The sequence below is a fragment of the Aethalodelphis obliquidens genome, unplaced genomic scaffold, assembly GCF_003676395.1.
Source record: "Aethalodelphis obliquidens isolate GAN/ISIS:26980383/991018 unplaced genomic scaffold, ASM367639v1 scaffold14, whole genome shotgun sequence".
Lineage (NCBI taxonomy): Eukaryota > Metazoa > Chordata > Mammalia > Artiodactyla > Delphinidae > Aethalodelphis > Aethalodelphis obliquidens.
Genome location: NW_020837958.1, coordinates 37,646,044 through 37,663,591, shown reverse-complemented (window position 1 = coordinate 37,663,591; position 17,548 = coordinate 37,646,044). Strand labels below are relative to the sequence as shown.

Here is a 17,548-nt window from a genome sequence, read left to right as displayed (position 1 = left end):
AGGAACTGAACAACAGTGAAAATAACCATGTATCACAGCTCAGGGCATGCTGTTAACTAGTACATGGAGAGTAAAATTTAAACTTAGATATAACAATCAGAAGAAATGTTTTTTGAAACTCTTAATGCGCTAAGTGTCTTACCTAAAAATCTAGAATGAAAATAATACAAATTGTAAATCCAAAGAATTATGGAAAGGAAAAAAGACAGTAGCAGCAAATAAAATCAAAACAGAGGATCAGCAAAGAAAAAGTGTAGTTCTTTGAAAAGATAAAAAACTTCTGGCAAGACTGGTCACAAAAAAAGAAAGGAAAACCGGACAGGCTATTGATAAAATAAATTTTCAAATTAAACAAAGATGGATAACTTTTAGAAAAAAGTATATCTTACAAAGACCAAGTCAAGAAGAAATTTTTAAAAATCTGAATAGACTGAAAACTAAAAGAAATTTGGGCAAAAATCTCCCCAGCTAGGTATGGGGAAGAAAATTATTGGCTAATACCCTTTATGCCCAGAAATGTAAAATTTCTAAGTATGAGCAAACAAAATTCGTTAATATATTTAAAAATGAATACATCCCAACAGGTAAGTTTACCTTAGAAATATAATAATGATTTTAATAATAAAAATTTGTTACTGCAATTCCTCACATGAACTGATGGGATGCATTTATACTTTAACTTCCATTTATGCATGCTAAAAAACTCTCAAAGCCTTAAAAGAGTACCCATTAAAATCAGAAACATCATAAAAATGCCTCCTTGCAGTACCCTTTTCAAGATTATATGGCTATTGCAATAAAAAAAGTAACACATAATATATATATATATACACACTCCCACACAAAGTAAATATTAAAAAAAAAGTGGCTTTAGACATTACTATCTTGGGTGAAGATAGTTCACCAATTTACTTTTCATACTTATTTCCATTCAGAGAATATCGTGAGGAACAAATCTGAACTGTGTAATTCGTTAGAATGAACCCAAAATGTTTTGTTTTCCTGAGGTGCGCCTTTCTTTCGCGATGAAGCGGTAAAGTCTTTAGTGTCCTATGCTTGCTTAGGTGCTACTTTGGCGAGTGTCCTAGTGCTGTCACATTTGCCTTTATTTTGTCCCTCAGGTGACTTTCCGTTCAATATTTATCTTAAAGGGCAGTTTCAAAACTACATAACTGAGTCCTTTGAAGGTTGAAAAATGCAAGAAAACGGTGCAGGAGGGAAAGATGGCACATCCAAAGAATGACTCCCTCTTCTTCCTATACCACCAAAGAACCCTCCACTTATCATTTTCTCTTTCCCCTTGGCAACGCAAAACATCTTATTCTTAACACATTTTACGTAGAAACTGCATTTTAAAACTTTAAAATTATTATTCCATTTTTTTCAACTACTTTTTCTGTTTGAATATGGTTTTAGGTAACGTGGATTGGAACGCATTAAAATTCCTCTCGTTAAGAGCAATGGGAAAAACTTTTTTTCAGGAGTGACTGAAAGAATTCAGGCCAAAGGTAAACGAGTGTGAAAAAAGTCACAAAACCGCCAACTTGCCTCGTTGCCGGCGGGACGGCCCTCCCCGCACCACCAACCAATCACAACCAGCAAGAGCCAGCCAGGCGGCGGGAACTAGACCCGAGAGGCACAAACCGGAGCATTCCGCCTGCGCAGCCGACTTGTGGTTCCGGGGTTTCCGCGACGACGCGCCGCCCAACCGGTAGGAGCCGCCTTCGGCCAGCGGGGCTCGGAAGCCAAGACCCGTGCCTCGACTTCGCCGCCCACGCCACTGACCACCCGACCCGCAGACATGGTGGAAGTGGACCGCCCGGGGAAGCTCTTCATTGGCGGGCTCAACCTCGAAACCGACGAGAAAATCCTCGAGGCCACGTTTGGCAAGTATGGCTGCCTCACCGAGGTGCTCCTGATGAAAGATCGAGAAACCAGCAAGTCCAGGGGCTTCGCGTTCGTCACCTTCGAAAGCCCGGCAGATGCCAAGGCCGCCGCCAGAGATATGAACGGCAAGACCCTGGATGGTAAGGCCATAAAGGTGGCCCAGGCCACCAAGCCGGCGTTCGAGAGCAGCCGGCGGGGCCCGCCGCCGTCCCATAGCCGCCCGAGGGGCCTGCTCGGGGACCGCGGCAGCGGCCCACGGCGCCCGCAGTCCCGGGGCGGGCCGGCGGACGACGGCGGCTACGCGGGCGACTTCTACCTGCGGTCCTCCCGGGCCCCGCTGCCTGTGAAGCGCGGGCCGCCGCCGCCGCGCAGGGCCGGCCCGCCCCCGAAGAGGGCCGCGCCGTCGGGCCCGGCCCGCAGCGGAAATGGTGGAATACACGGGCGGCCCCCGGCCACGCGGGGCCGAGACGGCTATGCCGGCCCGCTGCGCCGGGAGCCGCCGCCCCCGCGCCGGGACCCCTACCTGGGCCCCCGGGAGGAGGGCTACTCGCCCCGTGACAGCTACTCGTCGAGCCGCGACTACTCGAGCGCCCGCGACCCCCGGGGTTTTGCTCCCTCGCCCAGAGAGTACACCTACCGCGACTACGGCCACTCCAGCGCCCGGGACGACTGTCCATCGAGAGGCTACGGTGAGCGAGACGGCTACGGGGGGCGCGACCGCGACTACCTGTATCACCCGAGCGGAGGCTCCTACCGAGACCCCTTCGAGAGCTACGGGGACCCGCGCAGCGCCGCCCCTTCACGGGGGCCCCCGCCATCTTACGGCGGCGGCCGCTACGACGAGTACCGCGGCTGCCCGCCCGATGCTTACGGTGGCGGCCGGAGCGAGCGCTATTGGAGGGGCCGCGACCGGGCAGGCAGAGCTGATCGCGGGAGGCTGCGGTCCATGGAGAGGGGGTGCCCGCCCCCGCGCGAGTCCTACAGCGGGTCCGGCCGCAGGGCCCCACTAGGCGGAGGCCGCCTGGGAAGCTGTGCGGAGAGAGGGGGAGACCGGAGCAGATACTAAGCACCAAGAGACTTGGGACCGAAATCTGCATTCAAAGAAGCTGCCGAAAAGTAGAGACTGTTCTATGGTAACTACTTAAGGACTAGCGCAAAGAAGAGTTGTTTTTACAAAGAAGCTGCCGAAAAGTAGAGACTGTTCTATGGTAACTACTTAAGGACTAGCGCAAAGAAGAGTTGTTTTTACGTTTTAAGAATTTCCTGTTAACTTTCTCTCCATAATTTTTTTTTTTGTACTCTTGAGAGGAAAAAGTTAAAACTTGTTTTGATTGCGTTTTGGAATTGTTAACGTTTCTTTCAACAAGTTCATTTAAAAGTATACGACTTGAACTTGCGTACTAGTTTTCTTATATTTCCAAGTAGAAATTCTCCTAAAGGCTTCCTTCCTTCTAAATTCACCTGATAAATGAGGCCTAAAGTTCTAAGATCTTTTACAAAGATCTTTCTGCACACCTAAAATGGAAAATTCGGTCATTCTGTCCATTCAAACCAACTAGATTTTTGGGAGAGGGGGAGGGATTGGTGTGTTTTACTCCTAAGATTTCTAAGTGTCTTTCAAAGTGAATCTCAGTGTTAACCGTATTAAAAACCAAACAGCCGACAGCAACAACAAAAACCACTTAGATCAGTTGTATATGTAACGAAAGAAAGTTCTATTCACTCAGTAAGTCTAAAAAAACAAATGGAGAATGCTGGCCACATTTTGCCTGTTTTCTTATTCTTTGGAAATCTGCAGAATCTCCTATTCCCTTACTCCCCAAAATACCATTCTTGTGTTGAACTAGGATGGAATACTATATTAAAAATTTGGCCAACCAGCCACAAAACTGCAAAACGCCCCTCATAAAATCAATTAATACCATTCCCTTTCACCACCAACAAATTTTAAAAAACAAGTAGAAAATATACCAAGGGTGGATTTGGGTATCCAGATAGCTTCGATTCCTAACTGCAAGCTACTTGCCCTTGGCTCTAGAGAATTGGAGAATTGGGATTCTTCCCCTAGGGGTGGAAGAATCAAAAGTAAGCATCATTAGAGCTCAGAAACTCAGAGGATCTCTGAGAGCTTGGTATTTCAACATCTGAGGATCTCAGCCTGTTATGAGGTCCTCCTGTCCACAAAAGGCAAGGGCATGGGTTGAGTGGTCTATACTCTTATGGTGGGGAGAAGGGCTTGAGCAAAGATCACAGAGGCTTCCTCCAAAGTGGCTCAAGAATATGAGAATCTCCTTTTTTCACCCCAAGCACAGGGTAAGAAACACCTTTTCCATTTAGCTCCTGTGAATTCCTCTGTTTATCTGAAAGAAAGGTAATTGTACAGTCACGGATCTCTAACGAGCAAAGACGGATCGGGTCAAAATATTAGGATCCATGTTCAGTGTTATAATTGCTAGAGAAACAGATGAACACCTGAACAACAACAAAAAGTCCTTAAAGAGACCTGAATGTAACACACTCACATATATGACTCTAAAAACATGATTTTTTGACAAAATAATAAAGTAGGTGAATTACAGGAGAGGCTGCAATAGTGGCCCAGAAGATCAAATGCAAGAAATAGCTCAACCAAAAAAAAAAGATCCACGAGTTAACCTGGCAAAAATGTGTAAGACCTTAATGGAAGAATTGCTAATTTTTGTTAAAGGACATAAAAGAAGCCTAAATAAATGGAGATTCATGTCTTGTCATGGTTCAGAAGAATTTATCATAACCGTTCTCAACCTTGCCAGATTAATTTGGAAAATCAGTACAACTTCAAGTGTAATTACAACATGATTTTTTTTTGCCACACAGCACCCCTCCCCTCTTCCCCAATAATATCAAATATTTGTGTTGATCAGCGATGGAATACTAAATAAAAGATTTGGCCAATCAACCACAAAACTGAAAAAAAAATTAATAGTTCCCATTCACTACCAACAAATTATTAAGAAATAGATTTTTTAAAAGACACTAATGGGAGATTTAGCTAATCCTAAAATTTATATGGTAGAATAAAGAGCAAGAAGAGCAAAGTAATTCTGAAAAAAAGAAATTAGAACTTACCCTACTGGATACCAAGACTTATTAGAAAATTATAGTAATTTAGTAAAGCTGTGTGACATCAACAGGCAAATAGAGACAGATCAATAGACCAAAACAGCCTAGAAACAGGCCAAGCTGTATATGAAAACATGGTATTATGACAGATAGCTTTAAAACAATGGTGAAAGGATGGACTTTTTTTAATGGCTATCTCTGCAAAAAGAGATTCCCTAATACTATACGCAAAAATACATTCTAGCTGGTTTGAAGATAAATGTGATGTGAAGAGGAAAGAAATTTAAACACTTAGAAGAAAATAAAATATATCACACTGAGGTATAGAGTTTCTTTTTAAGATAAAAAGCACAAACCTAGGAGGAAAATGTTATAATTTTCCACATTAAGATTTTTTTTGTGATAAAAGACACTGGTAAAGTGACGTATTAAACCATAGATTGGAACAATTTATTTGCATTGAAATAATTTCCAAAAGAATACTTAGAAAACAATAAGAAAGAAAAAATACCAAGAAAAAAGTGGGCAAAAGAACTCATACCTTTCTGATAGATGTGTAAATTGACACAATCACTTTGGAAATAATCTTGGCGATGCCTAATAAAGTTGGAGGGAACATACCTTAATGACCCAGAAAATCTGCTTCAAGGAGAGGACCTAGAGAAATTTGCACAAGTACACAAGGAGATATGCACAGGATTGGTCTTTACAGCACTTTTTGAATGTTAAAAGGGTAGAAAGACCCTACTGGAGAGGATCAACTGAGATTCATTCTTCGGTGAAGTTCCATGTAGAAGCTAATGTGAATCAACCAGATCCACATGTATCAACATAGGTAAATATCAAAATATTTGCTGGGTGAAAAAGGCAAATTCTGTAAATATAGGTGTGCTAAAAATAAAAAATATGATTGGAGTGATACACAAGAAACTTTAGCTGAATTTGTAATGTTTTATCTCTTTAAAAGAGATGGATTTTAAGCAAAAATGACAATGTTACCTTAAATTTCTATGGTCTGGGGCTTCCCTGGTGGCGCAGTGGTTGAGAGTCCGCCTGCCGATGCAGGGGACACCGGTTCATGCCCCGGTCTGGGAAGATCCCACATGCCGCGGAGCGGCTGGGCCTGTGAGCCATGGCCGCTGAGCCTGCGCGTCTGGAGCCTGTGCTCCGCAGCGGGAGAGCCCACAACAGTGAGAGGCCTGCGTACCGCCAAAAAAAAAAAAAAAAAAACAAAATTTCTATGGTCTGCACATTGGCATCTCTTATTGTATAATTTCTAAATACTTTATAATACAAATTTTAATATGAAAAATAGAGCTCAGTGAGCACCAGAATATAATGGCTACTCAAAAAAATGTTAACTATTACTCTGAAACTGTCCTACCTTGACAGTGATTCTCCCTCCCAGATTTGTTCCCTCTGGGTGGATGACGCCTTATTCTGACTCAATTCATAGAACCCTCCTATTCTAGACTGTGCTCATGGCTAGCTCACGATAACTGCAAGGGTAGAACTTTTATATCTGAGAACCAAATCTTAGCTGATAGTACAGTTTTCCCTTTGATATTCTTTTTGGAGTACAATAGTGATGAAAACCTTTTTCCAGTTAACAGAATTGCTATTTCTAAGGAGTAATCTCATGGCTATTGAAACTACTAATAATTTTTTTAAAAGTGACATGCAAACATTTGGAAATAAAGACTTAGCCAGAGCTTAAATGAGCTCAAGAGATCATAGCTTACAATGGCTGTGGATTTCTCATGTACGTATATAACAGACCCAATATTTCCTCAATGGAAATTAATGTATTAGACCTATCTTTATAGGAAAATAAGCAAGAGAGCTAGTCAGTTGAGATCTTGTTTATAATCACTTTCATGAGAGAGAGAGAGAGAGAGAGCGCGCGAGCGAGCGCATATCAAGTGTTTTGCAGGACTGACTCCCTGGGTATAATTTAAGGAATGTGCATCTCATAACCAAAACCTTTATGTTCTCTATTTTGAGCTTGTCTCAGCCTATTCCTAAGACCCCTTCTCCACATTCCTTCTGTCCAAAACAGGGTTCCAGAAGCAACCAAACTGTCCATGTGGCAACTGACAGCATTGCTGAATATTTCCCCATCAGGTGAGGCCTTAACATCTTCCATCTCTGATTGCAACCTGAATTCTGGGGTTCTCCTAGAGTGTTGGAGGGAGACTTGTGTCCTATAGGTCAATAGCTCCCCTTTTCCCATTGCCTCAGGACAGGTAAGATGGCAAAGAATTTTCTGCCTGTATTTCTCCAACCTGGGACCTCTCTAACATTTCTCAGCCTTAAGATTATGTGGGGTCCCTGCTGCCTCCCATTTAACCTTTACCTCAAAGGTTATGTGATTATCCTTCTATTCCCCCCAGAGAAGTTTCCTTTTTGGGGACAGTTAACTGTGTCCTCCTCTTTGGGGCATATTCCCAAACTCACCAAGCAGAGTTAGCCTGTGTTGCTTTTGCTGTGCACACATGAAATCCAGTGATGGTGGAATTCCTTTCAGAACCTCTATGTTCTCTTTGCAGTGATACTGTTTGTGAAGCTAATTTCTCTCACAGTGTAGCACATCTAAATTCTTTAAAGATGATTCTGAGTCCAAATATTTTGTGGGTGACATTGAACATGGGTATCAAGCACAAAAGTAAACTAACTCTAGAGGATAACTACAGAGCAATGATGACCCTGTGGAATGTATTCAACTATCATATTTACAAAATACTCAAGAATAATGAAAAATCTGAGGATGTGTTATGAATTTTTAGGGAAGAAATTAGGAAAAACTAATATAGCTTCCTCATAATGTTTGGAGGCTCCTTGTTACAGTAGAAAGGTAATCTTTTTGTCATACGTATGAGTCCACATTCTGTTATTTTATGTGGCTTGGACAATTATCTTTTAATAATTTGACCTTTGGTTTTTCATATGCAAATGATGATAATCATCTCATAAAATTGAGAGTTTAAAATAAGGCATATAAACACACAACGCAGTGCTGGGAATGAACGGGGTTCATTAAGTGGTAGCACCACAGCATTCTACACACAGCAGTAGCACGACTTTCCTTTGGAGTTGATCATTGCCATTGACTGGTAAAATTGCTCATGTACTAGAAGTCTTCAGAAAAGTTCAACTTGAGAGTTTTATTGTATTTATTCAGGCTGTATTCACCCAACCTGAAATCTAGAAGATGTATTTGACTCTTTACAGCCCTGATTTATATTCTGTAGCCTCTGCCTTCTCAACTTCTTGACAGCTAAGGTGACCAAGAACCTCCATCAGCAGGCTCAATGTCCCATTCCTAACCAGTTTGAAGTGGCATGTTATTATCAAGACCTTGATTCCTTCAGGGAAGGCAGGCAGGCGGGGAACGGGGATGAAGTAGGTAAGGAGGATTAAGAGGTACAAACCTCTGTTTATAAAATAAATAAGCCACAGGGATGTAACATGCAGCATAAAGAATATGGTCAATAATACTATACTAATGTTGTATGGAGACACATTAAGTTATTAGACTTAATCTTGGTGATCATTTCATAATTTATGCAAATGTCAAATCATTATGTAGTATACCTGAAACTAACACAATATTATACATCAAAATATTTCAATTTTTAAAAAGTGAGAGGTTAAAAAAGAAAGACCTTGATTCCTTCAAATCTAGTAGGATTTAGAATTATTACTCTCTGGCATAATTAGCTTAGACTTTATCTCATAAATCAGGTAACTAGTACGATGCCTAGAGTTTAAAAAGTGTGGCTGTTATCGTTACTTACAGTTGACACAGAGCGTGGTGCACCTAAGGAAGTCCGTGAGTTGCAGTAGAGTATAGTGATTCAGAGTAAGTAGTATGGAATCTGGTAGACCTGAATTCACGTCCTATACCCACCATTCACTAACTGTGTGATATGGGCCTGGTTACCTCTGCTTTGTTTGGCTTACCTGTAAAATAGAGATAGGAGTGCTCACCTTATGAGGTTGTTTGTTCACCTCTCTGTTTACTTACTAGATCAAATGTTGAGCCAGTATTTATGCAGTATCCACTATATATCAATCACTTATAATTTTATGTGAACGAGGCAAACAGCACAGCAGCAAATATACATGGCTGTTGAATTAAGGAAGATTCACAGAAACAGAGCAGTAGCAATTGGTGGTTGCCCAGATGCATTCTAGGGGAATGCACAGAGATCCAGCAGGATTAGACATTAGCTTTGGGAGAGAACTCCTACATTTGGGCTCTGGGGCTTTTGGGTTGCACAATATAGGAAGTACCAGCCCCTACCCAGGAATAGTTAGGGGTTAGGTCCAATAGCAATATGTCATGACAGAACCTTCGCTTTAACCTCTTGTCACTCATTGCTTATGGTTGGGATTTGAAGAAGTTGAGGCCTTGATAATAAAATCTATCTACCTTACTTTAGACTGGTTAAGAAGAGGACACAGACCCCTGGTGGAGATTTTTAGCCAGCCCAGCTGTCAAGGACTAGAGAAAGCAGAGACAGTAGAATATAAATAAGGACTGCAAAGGTGTTACTGTGACTAACACTACTTCTAAGGTGTTAGTGGGCTGGGGTGAAAGTCTTGGAATTGAAGCTGTATGACAGCAAACTAGTGGCAGGATTTGCTACATCAGCGTTCATGATTGTGGGACTGTTGTGGCAACTGTTGTCCAAGCTGTGCAGCTGACCAGGATTGATTGCCTTAAAAACTGGGCCTTAACGAGTTTCCACTGAACTTGCATAAGGCCAATCCTTTGTGTGAGGCCACTCTGCTGGGGATTACTTCTGGACAAGATGATCCTTATGGCTTAGCTGGCAGTGGAGACACTGTGGTGGACAAAAGTAGATATTATTAAGCCTCAAAGGGACTTAATGTTCAAAAGGGAAGATAGACTTTGGTTAAAAAATGTAAAATTTTAACTGCGGTAAGCATTATGAAAGAGATGCACAGTGCTATAAGATGCTATATTTAATAAAGGTTTGGTATAGTGAAGGACATCAGAGGATGCATCCTTAAGGAAGTGATGATTGAATTAAGCTGTGACAGATGAGTAAAAACTAGATTGCTGTGAAATTTAAATGAGACAATATAACCCTGTTATTCTTTTTTTTAATTGAAGTATAGTTGATTTACAATGTTGTGTTAATTTCTGCTGTATGCAAAGTGATTCAATTATACATATGTATAAACATTCCTTTTCATATTCTTTTCCACTGTGGTTTATCACAGGACATTGAATATAGTTCCCTGTGCTCTACAGTAGCACCTGTTGTTTATCCATTCTTTCAATAACAGTTTGCATCTACTAATTCAAAACTCCCCCTCTGGGCTTCCCTGGTGGCGCAGTGGTTGAGAGTCCACCTGCCGATGCAGGGGACATGGGTTCGTGCCCCGGTCCGGGAAGATCCCACATGCCGCGGAGCGGCTGGGCCCCGTGAGCCATGGCCGCTGAGCCTGCGCGTCCGGAGCCTGTGCTCTGCAACAGGAGAGGCCGCAGCAGTGAGAGGCCCACGTACCGCAAAAAAAAAAAACCTCCCCCTCCATCCCTTCCCCACCCTCCCTCCCCCTTGGCAACCACAAGTCTGTTCTCTATGTCTGTGAGTCTGTTTCGTAGGTAAGTTCATTTGTGTCATATTTTAGATTCCACCTATAAGTGGTATCATATAATATTTGTCTTTCTCTTTCTGACTTACTTCACTTAGTATAATAATCTCTAGGTCCATCCATGTTGCTGCAAATGGCATTATTTCATTCTTTTTTATGGCTGAGTAATATGCCATTGTGTATATGTACCACATCTTCTTTATCTATTCTGTTGATGGACATTCAGATTGCTTCCATGTCTTGGCTGTTGTGAATAGTGCTGCTTTGAACATAGGGGTGCATGTATTTTTTTGAATTACAGTTTTTTCCAGATATATGCCCAGGAGGGGGATTGTAAGATCATATGGTAGCTCTATTTTTAGTTTTTTGAGGAACCTCCATACTGTTTTCCGTAGTGGCTGCACCAATTTACATTCCCACAAACAGTGTAGGAGCGTTCCCTTTGCTCCATACCCTTTCCAGCGTTTGTTATTCGTAGACATTTTAGTGATGGTCATTCTCATGGGTGTGAGGTGGTACCTCATTCTAGTTTTTGATTTGCGTTTCTCTAATCATTATATTGCTGGTTTTTTTGACATCAGGATAGTTTTTGCTGAAGTTTAAGCTGTACAGATGAGTGATGATGCACAAATGAATCACTAACATTAATGATTCATTAATGTTAACTAACATTAATGACTAACATTAATTTAAGAAGGCATACCTTAAGGTTGATTAACAGGGGAGCAGAAATGAGGAATACCAAAATGTGAATCCACAAATAAAAAAGGCAGGAAATATGAGATCAGTTTGAGCTCAAACAAATAAGAAAAAAATGAACAGGTAAAATGTAGGAACTGGGAGGTAGGCCTGGATCATCTGGATTAATACCCTGGAATGAACTGCATATGCAACAATACCCCTTTAAAAATCCCAGAATCACCTTCAACACTCACCTTCAACAGAGGAAGTCACTCTTCTTAAAGGTATCGGGGCTATTTAAATCTGAGATGAACCAGATGCTGTCTTTATCCTTAAGGCATTCACAGTCTAATGTGGGTGACAGGTTGTCCTGCATCTAACTACCTAGAATGCGAAAGAGAGAGATAAGTGCTATGAGATAGGCACGGGCAATGTGCTAAGGGAGCAAATGAATTCTGATTAGAGGAAGGCTGTCCAGAGGATGCGAATTTCAGTTTTCCTTGAAACAAAGAAAGTCTTCTTTAGTGTGTGTATGTTACCCGCTTTAAATACTGCTAGGTTCATTTGTAGTAAATTTTAGGATTTTCCTCATCTTTGATTTTGTTTCCCTCCCTGCTGATTTACATGTAGTTTATTCTGTTGCCCATTGGAAGCCATTGAAACTTCTGAAAACAGGAGTGGTGATCTGAGCTGCACTTGACTATTATATCCCTGGCATCTGTGAAAGATGGATTGCAGAGAAAGGTTGGAGGCAGAGGGCCATCCTGTACATGGTAAGGCTTAATTTTTTTGTATTTAAAATTGCCCTAGTGGGTTGAGAAGGGGAAAGGTGTCTTCCTAGGGGAGGTGTCTGACTCTGAACAGAGGTTAACCCATGAAAACAGTCCTCTAGATGGCACCAAAAGCTTAAGGATTGTGGCTTCATGTTTCCTTCCTTATACCTGCCCTAAGCTCCAGGGCCAACGGCCTTATGGCTAGGTGGTGTCTTTCTTCTGGATAAGATGAAAATGAAACAGAGGCAATTGGAAATCTTCATCTAATCAGATAATGAGCATTATCTGAAAAGACCAGAAGTATATCCAAGGGTATACAAGTATGCATATTTGTAGGAACAAATTAATAATTCAGTAAGTAACGCTAATTCAATTGGCTGTAGACTTCGGAAAAAAAATTATATATCCTATCATTACACTCCAAAATAAGTTCTAGATGAATTGACCTTTTTTTTCTTTAGGTAAGTTTTTTCTTAAAACATTTTTAAAGTTGTGGTAAAATACACATAAAATTTACCATCTTGATCCTTTTTAAGTGTACAGTTCAGTGACATTAAGTACGTTGACGCTGTTGTGCTGCTGTCATTATCATCCATCCACAGACCTTTTTTCATCCTGTTAGTTGGTGGATTAACTTTTAAATGTAAAAAATGGAAACTGCAAAAAGCTTAGAAGATATAGGTGTGTTTTTATATAATCTTGAGGCTGGGAAGATTTTTTAGGCTCAAAAGCAGAGGTGTCAAAGTTATATATTTATTCATTTGATTCCATAAAGATTAAAACTTTGTTTCTATTTAAAGAAATAAATTTACCGGTTTATCGTATATATTTATACATATGTATATTCATTCTGTTGGCAGAATTCATCTTCCTATTGTTAGAAGACTATAAGACTGACGTCCCTGTTTCCTTGCTGGCTGTCAGCCAGGGGCTGCTCTCAGCTTCTAGAGGCCACCCCTAATTCCCTGCCACATGAGCCTCTCACAGACCCTCTTGTAACATGGCAACTTATTTCTTCAAAGCTTGAAAAAGAGTCCCCAGGTCTGCTAATGCAGACTCTTATATAACAACAGAACAGAACGTTAGTCTTATACAGTATCTACATAGTGTCTCCATAATCGCGGAGATCCCCTATCCCATGGTCCATGATCATGGACATCCCATCACCTTTGCCTTATAAGGCATTATAATGTAACATAATACAGGGAGTACCCCTACCATGTATGTTTATCAGATGGAGAAGACATGAAATATGAGTTTTAAGGAGATACGAAAAAATTGGATGAGAATAGGAACTTTGTGGTGCTTTGTTAAGTAATATATAGACTACAGTTGTATTTTATTTTTAAAATAAATTTAAAGTCTAAATTCATCTTGGAAATTATCACTATAAAGAAAATACACAGGTTTTTAAAAAGAGGTTTTATATACTTAGGATAATACCAGAATATTGGTAGAGATTATGCAGTCATTTAGTCTGTTTAGCCTAGTATTCTTCAAATTCAAAAATAAAAGATTGAGAGAGGTTAAGATAATTTTGACCTATGTGATCTCTAAGTTTCCTTTTTGGCTCTCATGATAGTAACAGAAATAACTCAGATTTTTTATTGATTCCTCTGAGCAGATGTTGAGATAATTTACCTCATTTAGTCTTCACAATGACCCTATGAATTAGATGCCTTTTTAATACCCATATTGCAGATGAGGAAACTGAGGCCTAGAGAAGGTAAGTAATTTGCCCAAGGTTACAGAGATAGAAATTTGGTAGAGTAATAATTTTAATGCAGTTAAGTGGCCTCTAGAGCCCAAAGTTATACTGCCTGAAAAAAAGTCACCTGTGCCAGGCAGGCCAATGCATAAGAGCCCAGGTCTCCATGATGTCAATCCACATGACTCAGTTCTAGGAAAAAATGCTAAATGGGGTATGTTTTTCCCCTATTTAATAAGCATTCCTATTTCAGAATTATAGAAAATACTTATTGAGAAGAAATATATTAAAAATTATTATGTAGATTACTTAACAGAGATGAAGCTCTACACCATCCCTAGTTTCACCCAGTCTCTTATCTTTTTATAACTCATACTTCATACTTCCTCCTTGGAAAAGATATAAGGAGAGCACAGGAGGACATCTTGGGTGGCTGTTGTGGCATTCTGCTGGCTACTGCCTATTCTTAATTACTTTATCATTAACTTCTTTACAATTAGCATTTTACCCCTCAATCATATTCAGTCTTGGGTTGTTTTTTTTTTTTTTTTTTTGCGGTACGCGGGCCTCTCACTGTTGCAGCCTCTCCTGTTGCGGAGCACAGGCTCCAGATGCGCAGGCTCAGTGGCCATGGCTCACGGGCCCAGCCGCTCCGCAACATGGGGGATCTTCCCGGACCGGGGCATGAACCCGTGTCCCCTGCATCGGCAGGTGGGCCCTCAACCACTGCGCCACCAGGGAAGCCCCAGTCTTGGTTTTGAACTAAGAAATCTCGCAATGAATCTTGAATTGGAATTGATTATGTATGTTTTTTTAAATCCTATAGTGACTTTTGGTATCAAATGCAGAGTTAAGCTCAGCTTTGTCAGAATCTTGGGAGACATACTACTTTCACACTGACCACTTTCTGGTGGCAGCTGTCTGGATGTAACTTGAGACAAATCCTTAGTATTTGATTCCTTTGTTCAATCATTCCCTCACCTGAATCCTCCAACTACCTCACAGGCAGCAACTTGTTGACTCTTTTCTGTTTTGAGATTGTAAATTCATAAATGTCCTAATTTTTCCATTATATCATGGTACCACCTGTTTTTACTTTTCCAATAGTATCAAGATACATAATAGGATTCCGCTGCCAATCTCAAATTTATGCCAGACAACTCAGTGATTGTAACATTCTTGTTTTCACTTGTGCTTTATTTTGTTACTGAGGGCACATGCAGCAGTGTTTGGTTTTAGCCTTCCTTTTTAGTCTGGAAATTTGTTTTTTGTTTGTTTTTAATTTAATATTTATTTTATATATATTTTATTATATATTTTATTTTATTTTTACGATGTTGTGTTAGTTTCAGGTATACAGCAAAGTGATTCAATTATGCATATACATATATCTGTTCTTCTTCAGTCTGGAAATTCGTTATAAGCCTTTTTCTCCAGACCTTATTATGTGAGATTCTAAACCTTCTACAGTTGATATTATGGTGGGTGTTTCCACCAAAATTAGAGACCTGGGAAAACAAAACATTTGTATAATATTTAATTAGGGGGAAATATTCTTGGGATAATAATCAGCCTGGGCATTTAGACAGACTGGAAGTTCAGTCCCACTTTTCAAATGCTCGGTGGTTTTCAAGAAAACGTCCAATCCACAGGAGAGGAACAAAGGGGCACGGGGCTTGTGAAAGGGGACCACTTTGTGTTTGCAGTTGTCCTCAGCCTTCCATTCACTCATTTTCTAAAGATGAATTCAACACTTCTGACCGAGCATGGTTCTGAGAGGTGGAAATGCAGACATGTGACACCAATTATAGCCTCTAACTTTGAATATTTCTCTCTCAGCCCAGTGGGGAAGAAAAACACAAACTAGAAATTGTAACCCAGTTCACATATAAGAGTACAAATATTGATAAAAACACTTCACATTAGCAGTGGAAAAGAAGCTTTTGCTTTGGAATAGAAGGAAAATTTGAAGACCAGAAATGAACCTAAATAAAAGGCTGAAGTGAAGGAGGGTTTGGATAAAGCCATTGTGTTTCCTCTTTTAGGTCCAGTGAAATATTTTTGACAGCAGAACTCCAAAAGTACATCACAACAGTGAATTGAAACATTGCTTTCTAGAAGCTTTGAAGAAACACCATTTTCTCTGATGTAAGAAAGTCATAAATATTATGAATGTTTTGATATACTAAAATAACAAAATAAGATTAGTTTTCACCATATGGATTTTATGGCGTCAATAATAACACTGCTTTATTTATTTTCATTATTTCCAGTGCAGTAAACACTCCACGTGTAGCTAGTATATTTGGATTAGCTCCTCCGTGCTTCATTTGTTCTGGGAAGGATTAGCAACAAAGCTAGATTTATGAACCTTGGGGGAGGGATGTGCTTTGTTGAAACACTTACCTGATTTTAGATGTGTTCTTTTTTTTTTTTTAAATTAATTAATTTATTATTTTTGGCTGTGTTGGGTCTTCGTTTCTGTGCGAGGGCTTTCTCTAGTTGCGGCGAGTGGGGGCCACTCTTCATCGCGGTGCGCGGGCCTCTCACTATCGTGGCCTCTCTTGTTGCGGAGCACAGGCTCCAGAGGCGCAGGCTCAGTAGTTGTGGCTCACGGGCCCAGGTGCTCCGCGGCATGTGAGATCTTCCCGGACTAGGGCTCGAACCCGTGTCCCCTGCATTGGCAGGCAGATTCTCAACCACTGCGCCACCAGGGAAGCCCTAGATGTGTTCTTAAACTATGTTTTCAGAGGCCCAGAATGATACCTGATACCCAGGAGAGTTGAAATTAACCAGGCCTCAGCTCCTTAAGGGTTTAAGTGCTGGCTAAGCAGCACAACAGCTACAAAATTAAGAAAAGCAGTGGAGTAGTGTTCATTCTAGGGCTAATCCACTGTTGTGGGAACCAGCACCACTATTCCTTGTTCCAGTATGAGGACCTGGTACTGTTCTTTCCTAAGCCTTTTGGATGGTGCTTTCCCCAGCCTCAGATGCTTTCCTTATACACATGCACTGATCAGGATGTGGCTGGATACTCTCGGTGGGTCTTCTGCAGATGTTCAGGGTTTGTTTTGTGTGTGTGTGCTACACTCTTCTCTCTGATACTCTGGTCTACATATGACTGTGGCCTTGTTCCCCTCTGGACTCTTGTCCCTATATCCTCTACTAAGGGTTTCTTAGTTAAGGTCAGGCTTGGCCTGGGTTCCCCCTTCCTGCTCTCAGTAAAATAGACATTTTAGTAGAAAAATAGAAATTATAAAATAGGTTGAAGAATACATAGAATATATAAATAAGGTAATAACTATGGAAGCAATTTAAAATCTGTGAAAGAGTTAATTCTAAAAGCACACTTGTTTTGTTCAAATTTTAAAGAAATAATTCCCATGCTGTGTAAATCATGGAATAATATTTTAAAAGATAATGTCCAAGTTCATTTTGTAAGCCAGTATGAACTTGCTACCAAAACATGACAAAGATACAAAAATATGAAGATTATAGGTACTTTTCATCCGTAGAGATAAAACATATTCTCAATAATGTAAGAGTAAGTTGAACCACTCAACATTTAAAGAATAATACACCATGAACAAATAGGAATGTAGCTTGATAAATCTATCAATACCTTTTATATCAGTAGGCCAAAAGAAAAAAAAGTTGTGATTATCTTTATAGATTATAATGAAGCATTAGTAAAAATTCAATATCCGTTTTTGATACAAACTCTTAGTAAACTAGAAGTATAGCATGATAAAAGGTCTCTATCTCAAGG

At 40.5% G+C, this 17,548-nt stretch overlaps 2 protein-coding genes and 1 long non-coding RNA gene across 3 annotated transcripts in view; all 3 read left to right on the top strand.

The window, feature by feature from the left end:
• The window catches only part of LOC113625048 (NACHT, LRR and PYD domains-containing protein 14-like), a 47,565-nt gene extending 46,044 nt beyond the window's left edge, over positions 1 to 1,521 (top strand). The window contains 1 exon segment of the mRNA XM_027115500.1: positions 1,417 to 1,521. Coding sequence (XP_026971301.1) covers positions 1,417 to 1,420 — 4 coding nt within the window. The 3' untranslated portion in view covers positions 1,421 to 1,521.
• A 258-nt stretch (positions 1,522 to 1,779) lies between these two features.
• RBMXL2 (RBMX like 2) lies at positions 1,780 to 3,292 on the top strand. The gene has a single exon (XM_027115501.1). It carries the CDS (start codon positions 1,802 to 1,804, stop codon positions 2,951 to 2,953), a length of 1,152 nt encoding a protein of 383 aa, XP_026971302.1. The 5' UTR covers positions 1,780 to 1,801; the 3' UTR covers positions 2,954 to 3,292.
• Positions 3,293 to 7,046: 3,754 nt separating this feature from the next.
• The window catches only part of LOC113625051 (uncharacterized), a 129,204-nt gene continuing 118,702 nt past the window's right edge, over positions 7,047 to 17,548 (top strand). Inside the window, exons 1-2 of the long non-coding RNA XR_003434549.1 lie at positions 7,047 to 7,113; positions 11,929 to 12,071. This is a non-coding gene — a long non-coding RNA (uncharacterized LOC113625051). The remainder of the gene's footprint in view (positions 7,114 to 11,928; positions 12,072 to 17,548) is intronic.